This window comes from Toxorhynchites rutilus, chromosome 2, assembly GCF_029784135.1.
Source record: "Toxorhynchites rutilus septentrionalis strain SRP chromosome 2, ASM2978413v1, whole genome shotgun sequence".
NCBI lineage: Eukaryota > Metazoa > Arthropoda > Insecta > Diptera > Culicidae > Toxorhynchites > Toxorhynchites rutilus.
The window spans coordinates 310,829,762-310,852,672 of record NC_073745.1 but is presented as its reverse complement, the minus strand read 5'-3'; the positions used below and the strand labels follow the sequence as shown (position 1 = coordinate 310,852,672).

The 22,911-nt window shown below is 36.6% G+C and overlaps 2 protein-coding genes across 12 annotated transcripts in view; one reads left to right on the top strand and one right to left on the bottom strand.

Annotated features, from left to right (window-relative positions):
- LOC129764514 (HIV Tat-specific factor 1 homolog) overlaps nt 1-5,139 on the top strand; it is a 214,582-nt gene extending 209,443 nt beyond the window's left edge. The window contains exon 5 of the mRNA XM_055763671.1: nt 4,654-5,139. Within this exon, the coding sequence (XP_055619646.1) occupies nt 4,654-5,017 (364 nt within the window). The 3' untranslated portion in view covers nt 5,018-5,139. The remainder of the gene's footprint in view (nt 1-4,653) is intronic.
- Nucleotides 1-22,911, bottom strand: part of LOC129764515 (uncharacterized) — a 312,433-nt gene that overhangs the window by 149,387 nt on the left and 140,135 nt on the right. The window lies entirely within an intron of this gene.

Below are 22,911 nucleotides of genomic sequence, written 5' to 3'. Positions count from 1 at the left end.
CACCACTCAGTTTCGTATAGAGGCGATTGTGACCTGTAATTGGACATACACAACACAATGTGAAAAATAAGTTAGAACAGGAAAATCATTAAAAATCTAACAAATAACTGTTAGAAAAGTGTGTAAAATACACACTTTTGAAAATACTCCTAAAAATTTATCGTGTTGTAGAAACTTGCACAAAAAATGTTTACCAAAATGTCCAATTAGAGGATCGAATTGCTCAATTTATTCTAATTATTCGTGTCGCATTACAGGTCTGTCCAATTAGAGGCAAATCATTGTATAAACAAAACGTTATTACCGTAGAAAGATAAGAGTTTAGTCACGATGCTGAGTAGCTACGATACACCGAACACAACAACTATAGTAAAAACGATGAAACGTTAGCAAAACAAATTCATAAATTATAAATTACAATATCAACATTTGAACATTTTTATACATTTATACACAAAGAAGAATTATAAAATATAATTTCATAAAAATTTATAAATTTCAAAATAATCCAGTGTTCAGAAAACTTACGCTGCGCTGCACTTGAGTTTAATTTTTATCAGTGCGCGTTCATAACAAACACGTATTCTCATGTGGTACGAAGTGTACCAAATTCATAAACACGAGAGCGCTAAATGAACCAGGCGCAGAATTCAGATACTAAACATCGTTTCTTGTTACGCGTAGCATTCTGAAGTCTGATAAAACACACATTGTTCAGTAATATCTTCTATATATAAAAATCTCGTGTCACGATGTTCGTGGCCGAACTCCTCCGAAACGGCTCGACCGATTTTGATGAAATTATGCACAAAATGTTTGTTAGGCATGAGAATGGGTCATAAATTATATTACATACAGCTAAGATACCGATTACCATATATTTAATACCGATTAGGGTGACACAATGCAAAAAATCCATTTTGCCGAATAAATTTAATACTTTTTTTCGTGTATTTTTTTTAAATTTGGTTTCAGAAAAAACCATATGCCCCTAAATTTTTATCCTTTTAACCCCGTCCCATTTTTTTGCGATTCTAGTATTTTTGTAAACATAATATCTAAATAAAAAAAAAATAATCGTCGCTAAATTTTTCAACAGGACAAATTTATTTACGTTGTTGAATGACAAATGACGCTACGTACGCCTCATCGAACTTTCACTCACATATGCGGAAATAACCTCAATTCATCTAAAGCTAGGGGCATCGACGAGGTACTGGAAACCTTATCGGATAAGCGTAATGAATTATTGAAATCCTTCAGATGACACATGCTTGAATAGCAAAATGTTAATCACGCTATTGTCATCAATCCAGATAAATTAACAGCTAGAGAAAAGGTGTATTGATTCAATGATTCGAATTAATATTTACGAATATATAGTTACAAAAGATGAAACAAACAAGCGAACGATGATTCAACGCAGCTAAGGCAACGTCATTCTACGATGTCGTGAACTATGCCAACAATTCATGGTCGGCATGTACGCGAAGGTAGGGTGCGAACGACTACGATTCCTACGACGCTATCCACAGAAGCAGCATGAGGACGAAAAAATTCACCTGCGAGAAGCTATCAAAAGCAACGCCGACACAGCCTTTGCTATTACCAGGCCAAAACGCAATACATCGTTACGGAAATCGATAGTGTAATGGCCTCGAAAAATTCAGATCCATCTACTGATGAACTACTCACCCATATTCTGAAATACAATCGAGTCAGAATAACTCGCACAGATCGCATTCTTCATTCTGTAATCTGTTCGACTCAAGTCCAATCAAGTTGTGATAATGTTATAATGCATGGCAATTTAACATAGACGACATTGAGCTTCGTGTTTTATTTCTATAAAAATAGAAACGAATTTTCGGGAGGAATAAGCACGAAAAATATTGATGGAAATTAGCTACACCCTTTCAAATATGTTTTGTATGTAACACAGTAACACATTTTCTGCAAGTGGGTAAAAATCGTGTACGATAATTGTCACTGATATTGTTTTTATATTATGGATAAAGTTTTAGTGGAAGTGTAGTTAAAAAATATAGAAAAAAAGTTGAGTTAGGACCAGGCATCTAAGTATTCAAATAACATGAAGTAATAATAATGTTAACAATGTAAAGTTGCTTTCGGTCTGCTAATCTGATAGAGAATAAATTGCTCCACATCTTCTATTTTTCTTCAAGTCAAGTTTGCCAGATTTCCATAGATCGATTAAATTTGAGTCGAACAGATTTCAGAATGCAAAAGTCGATTTCGTTCAAATCGTGGAATCCGATCGACTTTCAGACCAATCGGATTCCGGAATGTGGGTTAGTGTTTGGTATTTTTCCCACAAACATGGTTCATGGCCCATGCGATGATCTGAAGCTTTCACCGCCTTGCGTTGTAGATGGAAAACACGATCACAAGGGTAGGTTGATATACAGGGTTTTCCATTTCGGGCTTCCGAAAGTATACAGCCCTGCGCTGACAACCGTTTGACATAGCTGTCAACCAAAGCATCATATCGTTAGTTGAATGTCTACCATTTTACAATATGGATCGTTTTAGCATCGCACAACGTGTTAATTTTGTTAAATTATACTATAAAAATGATGAAAAACCGGCAAATGTTTTTCTGTTTTACGGACGGATTTTGGTCGTCATGGACGGCCTACAAGGCACACAATCGCTAATGTAGTGCGTAAATTCGATTAAACTGGATCCGTAGCGGATATTGTGAAACCTGTGCATCATCGTAATGTGCGTTCGGCCGAAAATATTGCTGCTGTTGCTGCCAGCGTGGAGGATGACCCGAATGTTTCGATTCCACGGCGTGCTCAGCGATTGGGCTTGTCAAACACATCATTGTGGCGAATTTTGCATTTGGACTTGCACCTACATCCATATAAAGTCCAACTGGTACAAAAATTAGAGCGTGGTGACCATGGAATGCGTCGGGCATACGTCGATTGGGTGAACGAACAACAGCAGCAAAATGCTCAATTTTCACATCAAATTTTCTTCAGCGATGAGGCACATTTCGAGCTCGGTGGCTATGTGAACACCCAAAATTTCCATATATGGGGCTCAGAAAATCCACACGCGATTGTTGAGAGGCCATTGCATCCGCCAAAAGTCACTGTTTGGTGCGCATTATGGTCTGGTGGAGTCATCGGGCCGTATTTCTTTGAAAAAGAGGACGGCGAGACGGTAATTGTGAATGGTGAGCGCTATGGCCGCATGTTAACCGATTTTTATTTTGCCACAAATTGAAGATATGGATACGGATGACATGTGGTTTCAGCAGGACGGCGCCACGTGCCACACAACACGACCGAACATGGCCATATTGCGAACGAAATTTGAGGGACGCATAATTTCGCGTTTTGGTGATGCCAATTGGCCGTCCAGTTCATGCGATTTGAACCCGCTAGACTTTTTTTTGTGGAGTTATGCGAAAGACCGTGTCTATGCCAACTCTCCGCAAACTCTTGAACATTTTTAAGACAACATTCGTTAAGTTATGACCGAAATACCGCCCCATATGTGCCGAAAAGTCATTGAAAATTACTTGTTCCGGATCAAGGTGTGCGAGGAAGCCCTAGGTGGACATTTGAATGATGTTGTATTTCACACATAATGGCATAAACCAAACTTTAATTTGAAATAAAAGTTTCATCGAAATTCGAATTCTAAGTGTGTTTTATTTCAATTTACTTCCGGAATTTAAAGTTGGAAAACCCTGTACATTATTAAAACGAAGAAACGGACAACCATTGACAAATATCAGAAACGCAGACGTTGACGGACTGGAAATCGTTGGGTAGTGCCATATTTGCCTCAGCTGAGCAAAACATTCAATGTTCATATCAATGTTGAGTTCCACTGTAATATTAAATATATTACTTTCTTTCATTTCACATATTACTTACTAACATTATTTATTTTTTACTTACTTACATATTAACACATTTACATCAGTTACGTAAATGAAATACAAAGAAATAAGATGGTTTAAATGATTCCATTTTTTTATTTTATTGTCGGCGATCATGGTTTAAAGCGTTCAATTCATCTGTATGTCATAGCTATCATCGCCACATATTCGTTTGATCTTCATCAACGAATGAATCAAAAACGTAAAATCATTCAAACATACTTATAATATATTAGTTATTGTTTATTCAATCACCAAAATATTCATTATGAATAATTTATTTGGCAGAACAACGTTTGACGGGTCAGCTAGTACATATATAAAATTCAGAAGAGATAAACTGATCTTATTCAACTTTCATAATTTTTTATTACACATACTCTTTGAAGGGAAATTAATTCCGTACGACACCCATATAAAAATTGAATACGACCGCAAAGGGTTAAACATCGATTCACTACAACTCTATGTCAGACACCACTTCGGTGCGACTCATAGTTTTTAAGATAGAATTGATCAAAGATTTCTCTAAATAAAATCGATCACCCTTTTGAATAGTTACTCTTGAGTTAAAATGGTCGCAATTCCCGTGGAAAACTCATATTTCCTTTAGTCCAAAACAAATACAAACTTTGATCCAAAACAAAAAGACTCATATTTTGCAATTGGCCATTCTATCATTTGGGTTTGCTCAATATCGATTCTAACTATTTTGTTTTTCCGTTCCCCAGAATCGCCGAAACCGACGCGGATGTCAACAAGCGCCTCGACAGCTGGGAAAAGTATTTGGATAAAGCGGAGGAAGCGTCTGATAAATCTAGAGAGGCGCAAAAGGAGGCCGACAAGCGTCCCGTGGAACGACCGTCCGAAAAGGTTCCCTCCGACAACAACAGTTCAGCAGAGAAAACCGAAACGGGTGAGGTGACAGCAGAGGATAAGCAGGCGGAGGAGAAGGTGGAAAAGCGTGCCGACGATGATGATGGCAATGATGAACCGGAGCGCGGAGACAGCGAGGAACTACCGTCACCTCCGCCACCACAGCCACTGGTAGCAGACGATGATGAGCCGCCACAAAGCAAGGCAAGTGCCGAATGAACACAGAACGGAATTTTAGAAATGTGCGCGGTATGAAATAAAATGATAAATTTGATTTGGAAGTCGTCGAACAATTTTCAAACGCCACTTCGTTGAAATAGAGCAAAAGAATGTCCATCAAACGATCGCTGGGTTTCAATTGAATCATCAAATCGGTTGCTGTGGGGCTCTAATCCTATGACATTCTGAATTAACCATCTGACACATTGATCTATGCGTAACGCTGGAGTTGACTGAGCTGATGCAGACGATATTAATTTCTCCGTTCATCACTTTATTACACCAATTTACACTTCCGATATTTGCGTGGTAATGTTTTTGTGTCAGTTTGTTGCTTACTCTGCTTACCCGCATAATTCACAACGGCTCACATCTGGAATCGTAACGGATTACCACTGCTCAGCGCATTCTTCTGGATGAACGGAGCTCTGGCAGCTGGTAGGGAATGTTACAATGATTTGCCGATCCTCACATGCTTGTGCCGGGTAAAAGGGTTCGTTCTTTTGTTTTAACTCAGCTCAATTAGCTGTCAGAATCAGTTGGCGCAAAAAAGAAAATAACTTTACCCGAGACCATTCATCTGACAGGACTAATTAAACGCTAGACGCAAAGTTCACCGATTTGTTGTGCAAATGCTGATGCTCGCACGTACAGATTCAAGGTCGACTTTATTCATTAGAAGCGAAATGTGATGAAAATATTCAACAGGAGATATTGCCTATTGGTTAACACTTGGTTTTAGTGTGCTTTATTTTCTGTCTTTCTTAAAGCCATCCATGACATCATCACCTACGACTGCTGAAACAGATTCATCACGACATTGGTGTTCTACTCAGAATTGCGTGTGTTTTTTTTTTGCAACACAGTTTTCCACTCGATCATATCTTTCTGTCTGCCTATACCCGGCCCAGCCACGTATCTTGTACTGCATATTCTGCTACACAGTTTGTTAAAATAATGCTGCTGCTGGAGTTTTCTGTTCGCGGGAAACAGGTTCTAGAAGCCATCTGCTCCTGCGGAACGCTGAGTGACGTGGAGTGTAAGCTCTGCCACCTTAAATAAACATGAAGTCAAGAACGGGAGATACACAGCTGGATGCTGTCGAATGATAAAAAATGTTGCGCATCGATAGAATTTTTGGCCTGTGGCCGAGTGGCCGGTAGAGATTTCTATCTTTTTTCTTCATTTAAACGATTATGTATTAATCGATGGGACATTTTACAATAATCCATTGAATTGTTTTCGAAAAATTGTCTTTCAATATTCGATTAATCGAACGAATATTTTTTTTGGTAATAATAATGAACAGGCATTTATATTTAAAAAAATATAATTTCACACCACAAATTTCACAAATTTTCACCACAACTTTTTTAGGACGATTGAAGAAAGAGAAATATTTTCCGTTCAAAAGTTGTCTGTTTTTTGAATGTTGTTAGCAGAGATCGAAATCCTCGCTCGGATGCACGATAAATATTCGATGAATCGTGTATTGTTGATATTTTCGTCTCTTCGTTTTCACCGAAAATTCTTTTTCAGAGAGAAAGAGATGTGGAAAATTTCGTTCTCGGAAGTTCAACGAGAATGGTTTTTCGTCTCTCATTTGGTACTGAAAATATGGAGCGAAAAATCATAGCTAACTTTACCAACGTTAATCTGTTAGGACAGCGTCCAAAGGATCTGCATTTGGACAGCGTCTGAATTGTACAAATATTAATCCATCTCATGTTCACTTCACGATGAAACCCAATATTGCCGCATATTTTCAGCTGTACTGAAGAAGTGAAAAACCATTATCGGCAATCATAACTCGCCGAAAAATAAAAATCGGCTTTGCGTTTCTCGCGAGAATCGAAGTGAACGTATAACATTCTCTCGCCTCCTATATTCTCAGCTATTTTTCCCTGTGGGTGAAAACGGATGTTTTGCGTCTCAAATCGGCGAGCATTTCGATCTCTGGTTGTTAGGATTGCAGATTGTTTTAAAAATTAATTAATCTCTGTAACTGGTCCCAATTATTCGATGTATTCATGTTTTTTTTGCATTATTTGATACGAATTTACTCGATTATAAATGCAAATATTGGATTATAAGAATTAATCGAACGGTTGCCCGACATCTATACCGGCCGGGTACTTAGTTGTCATGGAGCTTAGCGGTAACACACTTTTGAATCCCATAGATATTATTTTTGAAAAATATCCAGCTGTTAATTTCAATTTTTTTTTTATATTGAATACGTTTCGGATGGATTATGTAGTTCCTACTGAACGGTGTGTATGAAACCATTGTTCAAAAAAGCTGATGGAAACAATTCTATTAAAATAAATCTACCGAAATAAGTGCTCCCGTTTTATACAAAAAAATATATATAATTTGGAAATTTTTTTTTGTGTATTTCAAATATGGCTTATTTCAAGAAGAAATGTAATATTTCAACGTTAAGGTGAAATTTAAGTGGCTGTCACATGTACAGTGGGGTAAAAATAGTGATTTTTTTAAATTTTGCTTGAATTTTCACCAGGAATTGTAAATATCGATTTTACAGGCAAATTAAGAAAGTTAGAAGTTGGGTGTCAAAGAACAAGCGGTTAGAGAGCTTCAATTTAATTGATAGAAACAATCTATTTTTTTTTTTATATAAATCGTTTATTTTTACAGGCTCAGTTACATTAGTTTAAAGGAGCCGAATTCTTAAGTATTTGTTTTAAAACTATACATAAATAATTTTCCTAACACTATGGTTAGTAAGGTGGAAAACCGATTACTCGCGGTTTACTCGAGTTTAGAGGGTGACATCTTTCAGGAAAGGGATGGGATATAAGGGAATTGTGACAATGTTGATGATCACACTCGATTCTTAAATCTATTCGTATATCTATTGTATATTTACATTTCAACTTATTTTACTGTTTATACCAAGGGGGCCAATCGCTTGCAATGGATGAAAAGGAGGGTATAAGGACATAGGTACAATCACACACGAAGATCGATAGCTTTAAGGAAACATATATTTGGGTCATGTAATCAAGGTCTAACCGAGCCAACACACCTCTCACCGGCACATTGGGCTGTCTTCCTCGGGCCCGAAGGGAGTTTTCTAAATTCGATCTGGCGACAAGATACACCTCGCACGACCAAACAACATGCTCGATGTCGCGATAACCTTGACCACAGACGCAGAGATTGTTGCTGGCAAGATTGAAACGAAAGAGAAGCGCATCTAACGAACAGTGATTGGACATGAGTCGGGAGAAGGTGCGAATAAAGTCCCGACTCAAGTCCAGACTTTTGAACCACGGTTTGAGGCTAACCTTAGGGATAATCGAGTGAAACCACCGGCCCAATTCGTTCCATTTGCGTTGCCAGTTAGCGATGGTATTTTTACGGACTAAAGAAAAAGATTCATTGAAGACGATTTGACGCTGGTAAATGTCGCCTTCAATCGCACCTACCTTTGCTAATGAGTCAGCCCTCTCATTACCCGGAATTGAGCAATTTGAAGGGACCCAGACAAAGGTAATGACATAACAGCGTCTGGATAAAGCACTCAAAATTTCTCGTATTCTCTCAAGGAAGTACGGCGAGTGCTTTTCCGGCCTCACTGAACGGATAGCTTCGACAGAGCTAAGACTATCCGTTACGATGTAATAGTGTTCAACAGGTCGTGAGGCGACGCTGTCCAGCGCCCAATGAATTGCTGCCAATTCAGCAATATACACTGAGCAAGGATTCTGAAGACTGTGTGAGGTGCTAAAAAATTCGTTGAACACTCCAAATCCTGTGGACTCGTTTATAGTGGACCCATCAGTAAAGTACATATTATCACAATTGATACCCCCATACTTTTCATCGAAGATCGTTGGGGCGATCCTCGATCGTTGGTAATCTGAATATCCATGGATATCCTGTTTCATGGACAGATCAAAATGCTTCCTCTGTGCGTTGATGTAGTCAGGAAAACAAACACGGTTGGGAATATACGAAGAAGGATCAACCTGCATGGAGATGAATTCATGATATGAACTCATGAATCCGGAGCGAAAATTTAGCTCGATCAGCTGCTCAAAATTCCCGATCACCAATGGGTTCATAACCTTACACCGGATGAGGAACCGAAGAGATAATAAATTGAAGCGATCTTTTAGTGGGAGTACGCCTGCCAAAACCTCGAGACTCATGGTATGCGTTGAAGGCATACATCCCAACGCAATACGGAGACAAAGATACTGAATTCGCTCGAGTTTAATGAGGTGTGTTTTGGCAGCTGATTGAAAACAGAAACTGCCATACTCCATCACTGAGAGAATAGTTGTTCGATACAACATAATAAGATCTTCGGGATGGGCTCCCCACCAGGTACCGGTAATTGTACGAAGAAAGTTTATTCTTTGTTGACATTTTTTACTCAGATACCTAATATGGGCCCCCCAAGTACATTTGGAGTCGAACCATACCCCAAGATACTTGAATGACATAGCATGAGTGATCGGTTTACCCAAAAGTTGAAGCTTTGGTTTTGCTGGTCTATGCTTCCTAGAAAAAACCACCATCTCTGTTTTCTCCGTGGAGAATTCGATCCCTAGCCCAATGGCCCAGGTTGAAAAATTGTTCAAGGTATCTTGTAAGGGTTCTTGCAGGTCGGATTCGTTTGATCCTACGACAGACACCACTCCATCATCTGCAAGTTGTCTTAGGCTGCAATTTTGTGTAAGGCAATTGTCGATGTCGCTTACATAGAAGTTGTACAAAAGGGGGCTTAAACATGAGCCCTGGGGGAGGCCCATGTAGGAGACCCGATTTACTGTCGAATCCCCATGAGAAAAATTCAACTGTTTCTCACAAAGCAAGTTATATAACATATTATTTCACAGAGGCGGCAGACCCCGAGAGTGTAATTTGTCTGACAAAACCTCTATTGAAACAGAATCAAAGGCCCCCTTTATGTCCAAGAATACTGAAGCCATTTCAACGCAAGACAATCATTCGTCCCCTTGCCCCTGCGGAACCCATATTGTGTATCTGAGAGTAAGCCATTCGTTTCAACCCATCGATCAAGGCGAAACAAGATCATTTTCTCCAACAATTTCCGTATACAAGACAGCATTGCTATTGGGTGGTACGAATTGAAGTCGGACGCGGGTTTTCCGGGTTTTTGAATAGCTATAACTCGTACTTGTCTCCAATCATCCGGAACAACATTATGCTCCAGAAATTTATTGAATTAATTCAACAAGCGATGTTTGGCCACATCGGGGAGGTTTTTCAACAAGTTGAACTTAATTCTATCCGATCCTGGAGCCGAATTGTTACTTGAAAGGAGAGCAAGAGAGAATTCTACCATCGAAAACTCGGAATCAAGATCGCACCTATCTTGTGGTATATCTCGAACAATTCTTTGCACGGGAGCGAAATCGGGACAAACCTTTCGCGCAAAAGAAACAATTTTTTAGGATAAAATTAATAATAACATATTAAAAATTATTAAATTTTAAGTTTTTTACTTCCTAAATGTTATTAAAATCCATGATGTTCCACTACTGTATCCTGTACTAAATTTTCTCAATTTTCTCAGCTACAGAATCGTCCTCCGTAGCGTACTTTTTTATGTAGAGCCAGTTTGAGGCAACAGAGTCCGAAACCAAAAAAAATTCTATTACTCTGTCATTGTTGAAATTGGAACATATGCGTAGAAGGATTTTTTCATCAAATACAATCGTCTATCACCTCCTGAGAGAATCTGGATAAAATTATTTTTTTATTTGAAAAAGGTGTTTTCAGACTTTAAAGGGATTAAATTTCTTTTTTATATTCAAAAAACGAAAAATACATACAAAAAACGAAGCAAAAAAGATATTTTTTGACTCGATTATTCGATTATATACAGTGAAAAGAAATCAGTAACTGTATATAATCGAGTCCGCCCTATATATGTCAAAAAGATGAAGCGTAAACAACATAGTAACATAGTAAACAACAACAACGATTCGATAACACTGAAAAAATTCTTGACGCAGTTACATCGTACTTCAAAAAGTTGTACGCTACGCACTTCGCGCTCGGAATACAAAAACTCGTGCCACGCTATGAAAAATGCCTCGAACATTACGGCGATTATTTAGAAAAATAGAAAATAAAACGTAGATAAGGAAATCACCTTGTTTTTTGTCCTAACTTTATTTTTCCGCGATTTCTGAGGCACTGAAACTTATTTTTCGAACGACCCTCGTATTAGGTTGCGGAAAAAATAATGCATTACTTATTTTTGGGTCAAATTCAAAACTATTTTTAATATGCTTCGGAATGTCCGATTTGGATCAAATATACACCATTTTGTTGGAAATTTTGGAAATATGGAAATTCTAACGGAAACTTCATAATGTCTCTATCATAGAAGTCTTGGTGCTTTTTGGCGAAAAATCCTAGCAACAATTTTTTACAATCTTCTCTTGATCCCAATTTCTTATCACTCTGAAAATGGTCCAATGCGAGAAAAAGGTGATAATCGTTTGGTGTCAGGTCCGAACTATATGGTGGTTACATTAAAACATCCTAATCAAGCTCTCGGAATGGTGTAGCCTTGCGTTGTCCTGATGGTACACAACACCTCTTCTATTGGCCAATTTTGAACGTTTCTGGTCAATCGCTAGCTTCAAACGGTCCAATTGTTGACAGTAGAGATCATAATTTAGTGTATGGCACTGCAAAAAATTTTAAAAAGTTAAACAAAAAATAAATTAATTAATTATTAATTATTTAATTAATTACAATTAATTATCGACACCATAAACATCAATCACAATTTCAGCGGCCTAGCTTGCATTTTCGCATTTATAAAATAAAAAGTGTAGAATGTATCGAATTTTCACTTTGTTGACCATCATTGTTAACACCCTGTAACTCACAATTGAATGGAACCAACATAAAACAGCTAAAGATTTTTTTCTAGTGTGAAATGTCACCTTTACACCGAGCCTAAACTTGAATTGTATGATCGATATTACACGAGATATTGATCACTAAAGCCAGCTACAGAGAAAATAATGGATAACTTTTACCCCAACCTTTTAATAAATAATAAATTTTTGATATTTTTTATTTCAATTTTTTGTAATTTTCTTATATTCTTTTAATTTTCTAAAAACTATTATTATATTGTATTCATGTATTCGTAAAAAGAGCCCCAAACCTTATGATATGTGCTGGATACTAAATAATACAAATTTTAGTTACCCTCCGGCCAACCCCTCGATATGCCATAATTTTGCGTCATGGGCCCAAATTGGTATATAGAAATTATACTCACCACTACAAGAAAAATGAAACAACCACACAACGAAAGGAAAGGATAAGGGAAACAATATAGGGCTATGGAAAAGTATTGAAACCTTTGAGAAATAGAGATTAGAAGAAAGAATAGGAACAGTTGGATAGTAGTTTTAAAAGGAAACCCATCACCAAGAGAGATGATTGAGAAATTCAAATGTTATTGTATTATACCAAGTTATTATAAATAAATTGTGAAATTGTAGACATTGTGAGATAGTAGTGAGAATAAATTGAATTGTGTAATTGGATTTTCAATTAACCGAGTATTGCACAAAAATTATTTCCAAATCCGAGAGAAGCAGCCAAGGAAAGAACCACCTATTCCAAGTAAACAATATGTTTAGTCTTATGAATTGAAATCCACGATTTTATTAATCATCGATTTCATAAAAATAAAAAAGCAGACGGTGAAAATTAGGAAAAAAAATTAAAATAACTGATTTACTGCAAGCTGTTGTTACTTCTCCTCAGTCTTTTGGCAAAGCTGCGGAAGCTGGTATGACAATATTTTGAATGTTTGGAGCAAACAGCCGTGCGCATCATTCTACCCCGGTTCTCATTGTTCATCTGTAGCATCTACATCCGCCCGAACAGTCATGTGGATACCTACGCCCGTCACGTTGAATCCATCCATCAAATTCAACAAATGGCCAACCCTGATGATGTGATCGTAATCCTCGGTGACTATAATCTCCCGAATCTAGTGTGGACCTTCGACGATGATTTCAATTCATTTTTACCTCTTAACGCATCTACGGAGCAGGAACTAGCATAAGTAGAACCAACACTGAACTGAACACTGAACGCCAACGGTAAGCTTCTTGACTTGACATTTGTTAACAACCCTGACCGTGTAAGTCTTGTCGACTACCCATCGGGGCTCCTCAAAGTGGACGATCACCATAAGCCGCTGGCTTTAATTGTTAACTTTTGTTCCCGAATGGAAGATGACTCTTCTTCTCGCTCTGAGCTTGATTTTTCTCGCTGTGACTATTATACTGTAAATAACAAAATTGTTTCTCTGGATTGGGACCGCATACTTGACCATACATCAGTTGACAATGCCGCATCTACATTCTATGAACAATTGAACGAAATTATTAGAGAAACAGTTCCGTTGAAGGCCCAGCGTTCTAGGAATTTTAATCAACCCTGGTGGACTCCACAGCTTCGAAATCTCCGCAATAGGCTGCGAAAAGCGAGAAAACGATTTCTTCACGACAAAACTCCAATACGCAGAAGAGAACTACACGAGGCCGAAGAAAAATACAAGAACTTGCAGCTTGCAGTTCAAAGCACATTCAAACAAAATCCAACTTCTTTCTGGAGTTTCGTACGGAACCGGAAGAACTTGACGCGGATACCGGACAAAATCGTTTATCAATCCAGCAACTCCGACTCACTACTTTCTTCTGCCAATCTCTTTGCCGAATTTTTCCAAAACATGTATGAAAGCAATTCATCTCAACCAACCCGCCAGTATATTGACAGTCTGCCGTCTTACAATCTCCGTTTCCCAGTACTTGCGTTTGATGAAGATGTGGTGCATAAAGCACTCAGTTCAGTAGATGCAACAAAAGGACCCGGTCCGGATCTTATTCCCCCGGTCTTCATCAAGAACTGTGCAGCGATGCTCGCCAGACCAGTTTCTATGGTTTACAACCAATCTCTGCGCGAGGGTATTTTTCCCGAGACTTGGAAGCTTGCATCGATAACTCCAGTCCACAAGAAAGGCAGCTTTCACGATGTCGAAAACTATCGCCCGATATCGATTTTAAACTGCCTAGCAAAAGTGCTCGAGAGTCTAGTTCATGGTGCACTATGTCCGATAGTACAGCCTGTGATTTCAGAGCTCCAACACGGCTTCGTTAAAAAACGCGCAACCACCACGAACCTTATGGCATACACTCACATGCTAATCAACAAAATCGAGAAGCGGCAACAAGTTGATGCTTTTTTTTTTTTATCTGTATTATAGTGATTTTCAACTCATTTGGCTGGTTCGTCACTTTTACTTCCATTTTTGGAAGAATGTCGGGAGTGAGAATTGAACTCGTGACCTTTAGCGTGAGAGGCATGGATGTTACCACTACGCCAGATCGCCTCCACGAAGTTGATGCTGTTTACGTCGATTTCTCCAAAGCTTTTGACAAAGTACCCCACGACCTTGCTATTCTGAAAATGGATCGACTTGGTTTACCATCCTGGATCATAAACCTGCTAACCTCATACTTATCATCCCCCAAAGCTTTTGTCAAGGTCCACGGTACTAGATCCAACGAATTTACGATTCCATCTGGTGTGCCACAAGGAAGCATTCTTGGTCCTCTGATTTTTGTATTATTCGTTAACGATCTGTGCGAAAGGTTATGTTCGGAGAAAATTTTATATGCGGATGATTTGAAAATTTACCGAGTAATACATTCAAATTTAGACTGCTGCATACTGCAAGCTGACATTCAGCGATTAACGGTTTGGTGCCAGGAAAATGGAATGCATGTAAACGCTGAAAAATGCAAGGCCATCACATTTACGCGCTCTCGCTCCCCTATTGTACACGGATACATGTTGAATCTCTCGCCACTGCAGAGAGTCAATAGAATCAAAGATCTGGGAGTTCTTCTTGACAGCAAGCTGCGTTTCCATGAGCACGTCTCGGTCACAATTTCAAGAGCAAATGCGATGGTTGGATTTTTGAGACGCAACACAGCTCATTTCGATGACGTCTACGCTCTGAAGTCGTTGTACTGTGCTTTTGTTCGCAGCGTCTTGGAATACGCAGTACAAGTATGGGCCCCATATCACGCTGTACATATCCAGCGCATCGAACGTGTTCAGAAACGCTTCGTAAGGTATGCTCTACGTGGCCTGCCCTGGAATGATCCAACCAACCTACCACCCTATGAACAGCGCTGTGCACTTATTGGAATGCAAACCCTGGAAAGCCGACGATTGATGCTACAGAGAATTTTTATTTTCGATGTATTGACAGACAAAATTGACTGCAGCTATCTACTTCGAAACGTTAGCCTACACGCACCATCCCGACAGCTACGCCACCATCGAGTCCTGGCGATGCCTAATCACCGTACCATATATGGGCAAAATAATCCATTAGACGCTTGCTGCCGCGTCTTTAACGAGGTATCTGAACTGTTCGATTTTAATATTAGTAGGTTAATCTATAAGAATAGAATTAAGTCCCTATAAGCAGTCTGTACAACCATTAGGTCGAAGACGTTTGACATTAAATAAATAAATTTATTATCACACAATTATCACCGCTCTACTATCACAATTGGAAATATTCTTAATAAATATAAAAATAAGATATAAATTAGCTGGCTGCTGACCCGACTCATTCCGATTTTTTTTTGAATCTTGTTTCTTATAATGATAACTACCTGAAATCACAATTTTCATTATCATTTGATCAGTTTTAATTACGACTGATTTTTTAAAATGGCGTAATCAAAATCATTGATATTTCTGTTTCTGTTTCATTTATTGAAATATGATCTATGACAAAGTTTTTGGAAAATTGGTTTTGGAACATTTTAATTTACTGTCAAAAAATTTACTCTAAAATTTAATTTAACATTAAAAACTTTTATATCCCAAAACATTACACTACCCCATCCCTCACAATATTATTTTTGTATATTTTTATTAGAAATCCCTTCCAATTTAACAAAGTTTGTCCTATACTGGTGTCGTGGTAAACTCAAAAATGGAGATATGAATTTTTGAAAATTTTTGAAATTTCAATGCTTTGTGAAATTATAACCATTTGAGAAAAGTGGAATCTTCATGCGATTCTACATGAAAAATTATATATAACGTTTCATCCTAGGACTAACCGTTCTCGAGATATAAAAATTTTAATATTATAAAAACCATGTTCGTGAAATTCTAGAAAATGCATACTGCTGCTGAAAAATGCGACTAACATGTAGACATCGTATAAAAATTTCACTAACATCATTTTCACTTTAAAGAAATGATTATATCTCGAAAACGGTTAGTCCTTGGATAAAACGTAATACAGGGTCTTTAAGATTAAACGCTCACGCAAAAAAATCGAATAGCTCCTTATAATTTTGTTTTCGCTCCGTCGATAGTAACACTTCATTCCCCACTTCGGGACGATAATATTCGGCTACTCGTTCAGTTTTTTCGGTTTTTAGTGTCAAGATGTACAATTTACACGAACGTGTATTTTTAGAGAAATTAGTGAATTTAATGAAACCGAAGCCCTAATGAAACTTTGTCCTCTTATGGTAAGAATTTCTACATTTCTCGTCGTCGATTACTTCCTCTGGTGGTACGTGAAGGAGCGTAAGACTAAAATAAGCTTTATTTTCGTTTTTTTTTTAATAAAAATCGGTTCACTTTTGTAGAAGTTATTCAAATTTGTTGTGTGAGCGTTTAATCTGGAAGACCCTGTATATAGTTTTTCATGAAGAATCGCATTTTTATTTCATTTTTCATGTTACTTTTCATAAATGGTTGAGATTTCAAAAAGTATTGAAATTTGGATAATTTTCAAAAAATCATATGTCTATTTTGATGGGTTTACCAAGGCACCACTGTACGTCAAACTTTGTTAAATTGGAAGCGCTTTCCAATAAAAATATACAAAAAAATTTCGAAGGAAGGGTGTTTTGAGATATGAAAGTTTTTAAAAATAAATTTAATTTTTGAGAAAGATTTTTTAACATTTTTTCAAACATCACATTTTATTCGGATATCTGGATTTTGAGTTACGATTTTTTGAAAAAAAGTTCAATGTTTCTACATACCCCCTGATAAAAAATTAGTCATTAAAATTGGTCATATGATAATGAAAATTTTGATTTTTGGTAGCTTCCATAATTTGTTCCAAGGTTCAATTAAATCGAGAAGAGGGTCGTGTCAAAATTTGCCGTTTTTCGGCTGAGTTGGGGTGAAATTGTTCAATAGCTCTTATAATGAACCATATAGGGATTCAGTAAAATTACATATAAGGTTTGGGGGCACTTTTCACGAACACATGAATATAATAAAATCATAGATTTTCGAAAAATAAAAAAATATAAATGAAAAAAACAGAAATAAAAAATTATATTCATATTCATATCTTTGTTATCGAAATTTTCTAAAAAAAAATCACAAATATCAAAGAACACATACGAACATATTTAAATAGAAATGAAGGCAGTGCCGAGTCCCAAAATTCTTTAAAAAAAATCTAGATGTTATAAATATATATGAGGGGCTTAGAATGAAAGGGGTGTAAGTGATTTGATCGATTTCTCTACATCGACTCTCTCTTTTGGTCGTAACTTCGCAGCAAATACATTCCCAACTGTTTTGGAAGGTAGGTCAGAACCTCATCTATCAGATGCTATAGCAAACTTAAATTGGAACGTTTTCTAAATAAAAAGTTGATAAAGAGAAATCGATCAAGTCACTTACACCCCTTGCATTCTAAGCCCCTCATATTTTTTTGTATCGTGCAACATTGTTAAAATTCTGTAAAAAAATCACACGTAGCTAGAAAATGCGTAGTAACACATTTAAATATGAATTAGAACAGTACTGAATCTCTAAATCCTTGAAAATAAAATTTTCAATATTTCAAGTTTTTTTTTAGTGTTTCAATTTTTGATGAAAAAAATTCTTAATAATATTTCTCGATACAGCATAGTAAGATTTCGAAGCTATCGAGAATGACGCGTAAAAAACTTAAAGGTACGTTTTGACCATAGATCCTATGGCGATTGACATGTTCTTGAAATGTTTATAAATCGAAAAAAGTTTGCGGAATATGTCAACCACGAAAATTTACACAAAAAATGTTATGAGTCGAGCATTAGTAGTAATTTTTCAAAGGAAACATCGAGAAGTTTTTGTTAGAAGAACTTTTTCCGTGTGAAAGTGCCCATCTTTCAATGTATGGATGACTTGTTGGTTATTGTATGGGTTATTGTTAATTTTTTTTGCAGCACAATTTTCGCGTAATTTTAAAGAAAAATTGTTCGATATTTTTTTATTGAAAACTTAAACAATTTTCAACATTTCATTTTCGGTCAAAAATTTTTAGGACTTATAGTTTTTGAGTTAGAATTTTTTGTAATTTTAAGTGTTTTTTATAAATATTTTTTTTCCAGAAAAAAAATTTATAAGACACAAGAAGTTTTGGTCGAAGAATGAAATATAGAAAATTATTAAAACTTTTATTGAAAAATACCAAAGTAAATTTAAAATTGATTTAATTTTTTCTCGAAAACGTATTTTTTCAAATTCTGGAAAAATATGATAATCAACAAGTCAAATCGTCAAGTACATCGGATGATGTCCACTTTTACAGGAAATACATTTCTAACAAAAATTTTTTCATATTTTCTTTGAAAAAAATACAACTAATCCTTATTTTGTGTAAAGTCAAAATATAGTGTATTCGAAAAAAAACAACGTTTTAATTTTTTTAATTTTGTAGGTTTTCTAGCAAAAATCCCAACACAAAGAGTTTTTTTTTTTGTAAAAGTGCTAGAAAAAAAAAGCTTTGACCCTTTTCAAAAAGTAGTCTATTTTTTGGAGGTTTCAAATATGCAAAGTTTTTTTTAATGACCAATGTATTCGCACTTAGAACGTTTCACTGCAACCTGAAATGGTGCCATAATGGTCAGTCGAGTTGTTTCATGCCATGCCAACTCAACAACTCGTCTCATTTGCTCGGAAACAAAAAACAATACAAAATATTCACCACCTCGAAAAAACACCCTATGCAAAATTTCAGCTCAATCGGACTTAAGGGAGAGTAGCGCAAAGCGGTCAATGTTTGAATTTTTTGAAAATGAACAAACCACCCAAGGGGAAGTAAAGGAAATCGGGATTCTCGAAAACAAACTTTGATGCTAAATGTCTTAAAATTGCATGAAACGTCGAGATCTAGTGTCATCTAACAAAAAATTTTTCTCAAAAATCGGCTTTCTGGGACTGGGGTTTTTTTTCGGAGTGCGGTTTGGGTACCAATAAAAATAGTTATCTTGATTTTTCATTCGGGAATTGCTACGAAATGTTGATTTGCACGATAATATACCCTATGCAAAATATTAGCTCATTCGGACTTTATTTACTAGTGTCACAAACGTTAAAATTTGATTTTTTTTGAAAAACGAAAAATAACCGAAAATCGAGGGTTTAAAAAAATGTTGATGCCAAATGCCTTAAAATTGCATTACTCGTCGAGATTTACAGTTATCTCGAGATTTCTTTTTGTAAAAAAAATGTTTTTTTGGCACTTGGTCGTATTTCGACCTGAAAAATCGATTTTTGAGAAAAAAAAAATTTCGAGATAACTGTAAATCTCGACGTGTCATGCAATTTGAAGTCATTTGGCATCAAATTTTTTTTGAAATACCCCGAATTCCGGTGATTTTTCATTTTCATTTGGCATCAAAATTTTTTTTTCGAAAACTCCGATTTCCTTTACTCCCCCTTGGGTGATTTTTCGATTTTAAAAAAACTCAAACTTTGACCGCTTTGCGCCACTTTCCCGATTGAGCTGGTATTTTGCATAGGGTGTTTTTTCCGAGCTGGTGAACATTTTTTATGGGGTAACTTTTTGAAATTCGAGATGACCATTTTCATTGGCACTCTGAAGTACAGTAAAACCTGTTTTTACGCGGTTTTTTTTTGTGCGGTTTTCTGTTCTTGTGCGTTTTTTTTTTGTGCGGTGTATGAAAAGAAGTATATTTGACGAAGTTATCGTCCATTTAGTTTATTTCGATGGTTTATATGCATTTCAGTGCGAAAAAATCATATTTACGTCTCAATTATCCACTTCTGAAATCATTCCCCTCCTCTCATCAAATGCTCTAAGTTTTTCTATGTTTTTGCATGACATGATTTCTAACAGCAACACGTTTCGACATGCAACTAAAACGCGCAACCGAAAAGGCAAAGTGTCCCATCGCAAAACAGGGAAACAAAAGGTAATTGAACGGTGAATGGCGTGGATTTGAGATATTTTCTTGGGGGAATCTTTTTTTATGCGGTCCCTATCTACCGCACAAAAAAAGTTTTTTTCAAAATGTGTACCGAACACGATTTTTTAAAGCTGCTGGTGAAGTTTTGCACGATGTTTTTATGCGACTTTTTTGTGCGGTCCCTATCCCCCGCACAAAAAAAGGTTTGCCTGTACCCATTTGGGGTATAATTTATTGTTTTCCAAGAAAAGAATTCGAACAAGTGGTTCAGAAGCTACGTTTTTATTCCATAATCATAAAGCATAAAATGTTTCAATAAGAAAAAAAATGATAGAAAAATGAATTTTCTTTTATCAACCGTTCTGTAGAATTACTCGAAAAAACTTGAGAGATAATTAACATTTTTAGAAAAATCAGTGAGTAGTAGTAGTGAAAATTTTATTTCGAATGTAAATTTAAATACTGTAGTATATTAAGAAAAATAATTGATGATATGAAACTGAAAAATGGCTATTTTGTAGCTATAAAAAAAATCAGATAAGATAAATTGAAGTTTGAATTTCTGCAAATGAAGTTTAAATATGGAATAGTATTACAGTGAAGCCCCATTAATTTTAATACAGTATCGGCTATTTGGGTTATTGCGTTCAAATATTCCATCTCACCATCGTGTACGACGATCCATAATCGGACAACGGAAAGCCAATTACGATTTAATTGTCATCCGTTAGAGAATTATTATCAATTTCGAACCAATTATTCTGTTTCTCCTCTTTAAAATCCTTATTTTATGTGTTGACTTCGCCGAATTCTATACACTATGTAATCCCAATCCTTTTCCAACCACTATTCATGCGAGAAAGACTCTGGACAAAAACTTCAAATCACCAGACGAAAATAAATGGTAGAAATTAAAAACATCTTTGTCCGCGCTGTGCTCTTTTTAATTACTTTGCTTCACATCAAGTCAAAAGAGACAGCAGCCTATGAAAGACTCAACGCGAATGCAGCTGATTTCCTGCGTTAACTGAAAAATTAATTGCGACTCAATGGTTTCTCAGTGTTATACTTTCTCTTTGCTCCATCCACTGTGTTTTTTGTCTCGTAATTCGGAGTTTGGGTTAGCAAGGCCCCAACTGCAGGACCTTGCATTTTCGCGGCGACTGTTGCTGTTAATTTTTATTTATGGTGAATAATTTATTTCAATGGCGCTGTGAAAAAAAACCCCAAGTGATTCGCGGTTAGATAACAGTTTTTCTCTTGGGAAGAAGGAAACTACCGTTACTCAACTTAATGAGTAGCACTTTTGGGCGCGCTGCCAACAATGCGAAACATCCCAATGCTACATTCCGGCGAGGTGAAATCATTTACCCACCGGTATTTCGGTTCTATTTGGACTACTCGCTGTCTGCCAGGAATCATCACTATTTTGGCAACGGTGACATTATGAAGGGGCTGAAAATAGTTGGCGAAAGAAAAAAATAAACCGCCAAATATGAGGTGCTAATTTATGCGATTGTGTAATTTATTCCACAGCAATTCACATAATGGGTACCGGTTTATTTTTTGTCGTTTTCTTCTGTCCAGTGGATGACTCCACAATGGCTAGGCCAGATTATTGAATTAAGCATGACTACGATATCTGATTGCAGATAAACACGCCAATAAGCTCATGGCGTCAGCTTTGCAAAACGGATAGCTTTGTTTACCTTAAGATGATTGAGTAAAGATAGCCCCCACCCGAGCGAAGGAAAACATTGATTATCACTATACGATCGTATGAAATCCAACGATGCGATGTATATTTTTTGAATCTGCAGTGAATGGTGTCGATTTCTCTGGTGTTGACCAGATCGTCATCGTAATCGTCATTAAATGTTGTTGATCAGGGAATTTTCGATGGCTTTTCCATTGAAATGGATTAAACATGATTGCGCGGATCTGCAATCAAGGCCAGTATTTCGATGCAAGGGATACTAAATGTCGGCTGCGCTCTTGATTACTTAGTAATTTCAACTTTTACTTAGTTTCGACGAATTAGTTGGTTTAATATGGGAGTAAGGTTAGTAAACCATTATTGATGAATCAAACTAATGATGATATCAATAATTGTTTTTCTATCAATTTCAGAAGTATGCTGAGTATGATTCCTTATTAAAATTCTATGTATGAACTGGGAAATTATACTTGGGCATTTGAGCTGATGTCTCTTTGGCTCAAAAGTTTGCAACTCTGAATAGTAACCGGTTTCTCTTCCAACCATAGAAACGCTCCGTCACATTAATTTATACGCGTTCGATTCATTAGGGCCCGTTAGTTTGAAAAAAAAACTAACTCATTTTGAACCCAAATTAAAATTATCTCTTCCTAAATCGAGATGAGATATTCTTAATTCACCCAAAACAAGAACTCGCTCTCCTGAACGCATTCGAATGATTCACAAATCTCACCTTCATTGGCAAAAACCTGTTCCCAATGATAAATTATCTTGAACACCTAACTATCTGCAGCATAACAATTTTTCAGCACAACACACAGGCAAACCCGCAAGTCATATCAATATTGCAATCTCTATAAGAAAAAGAGAACCAA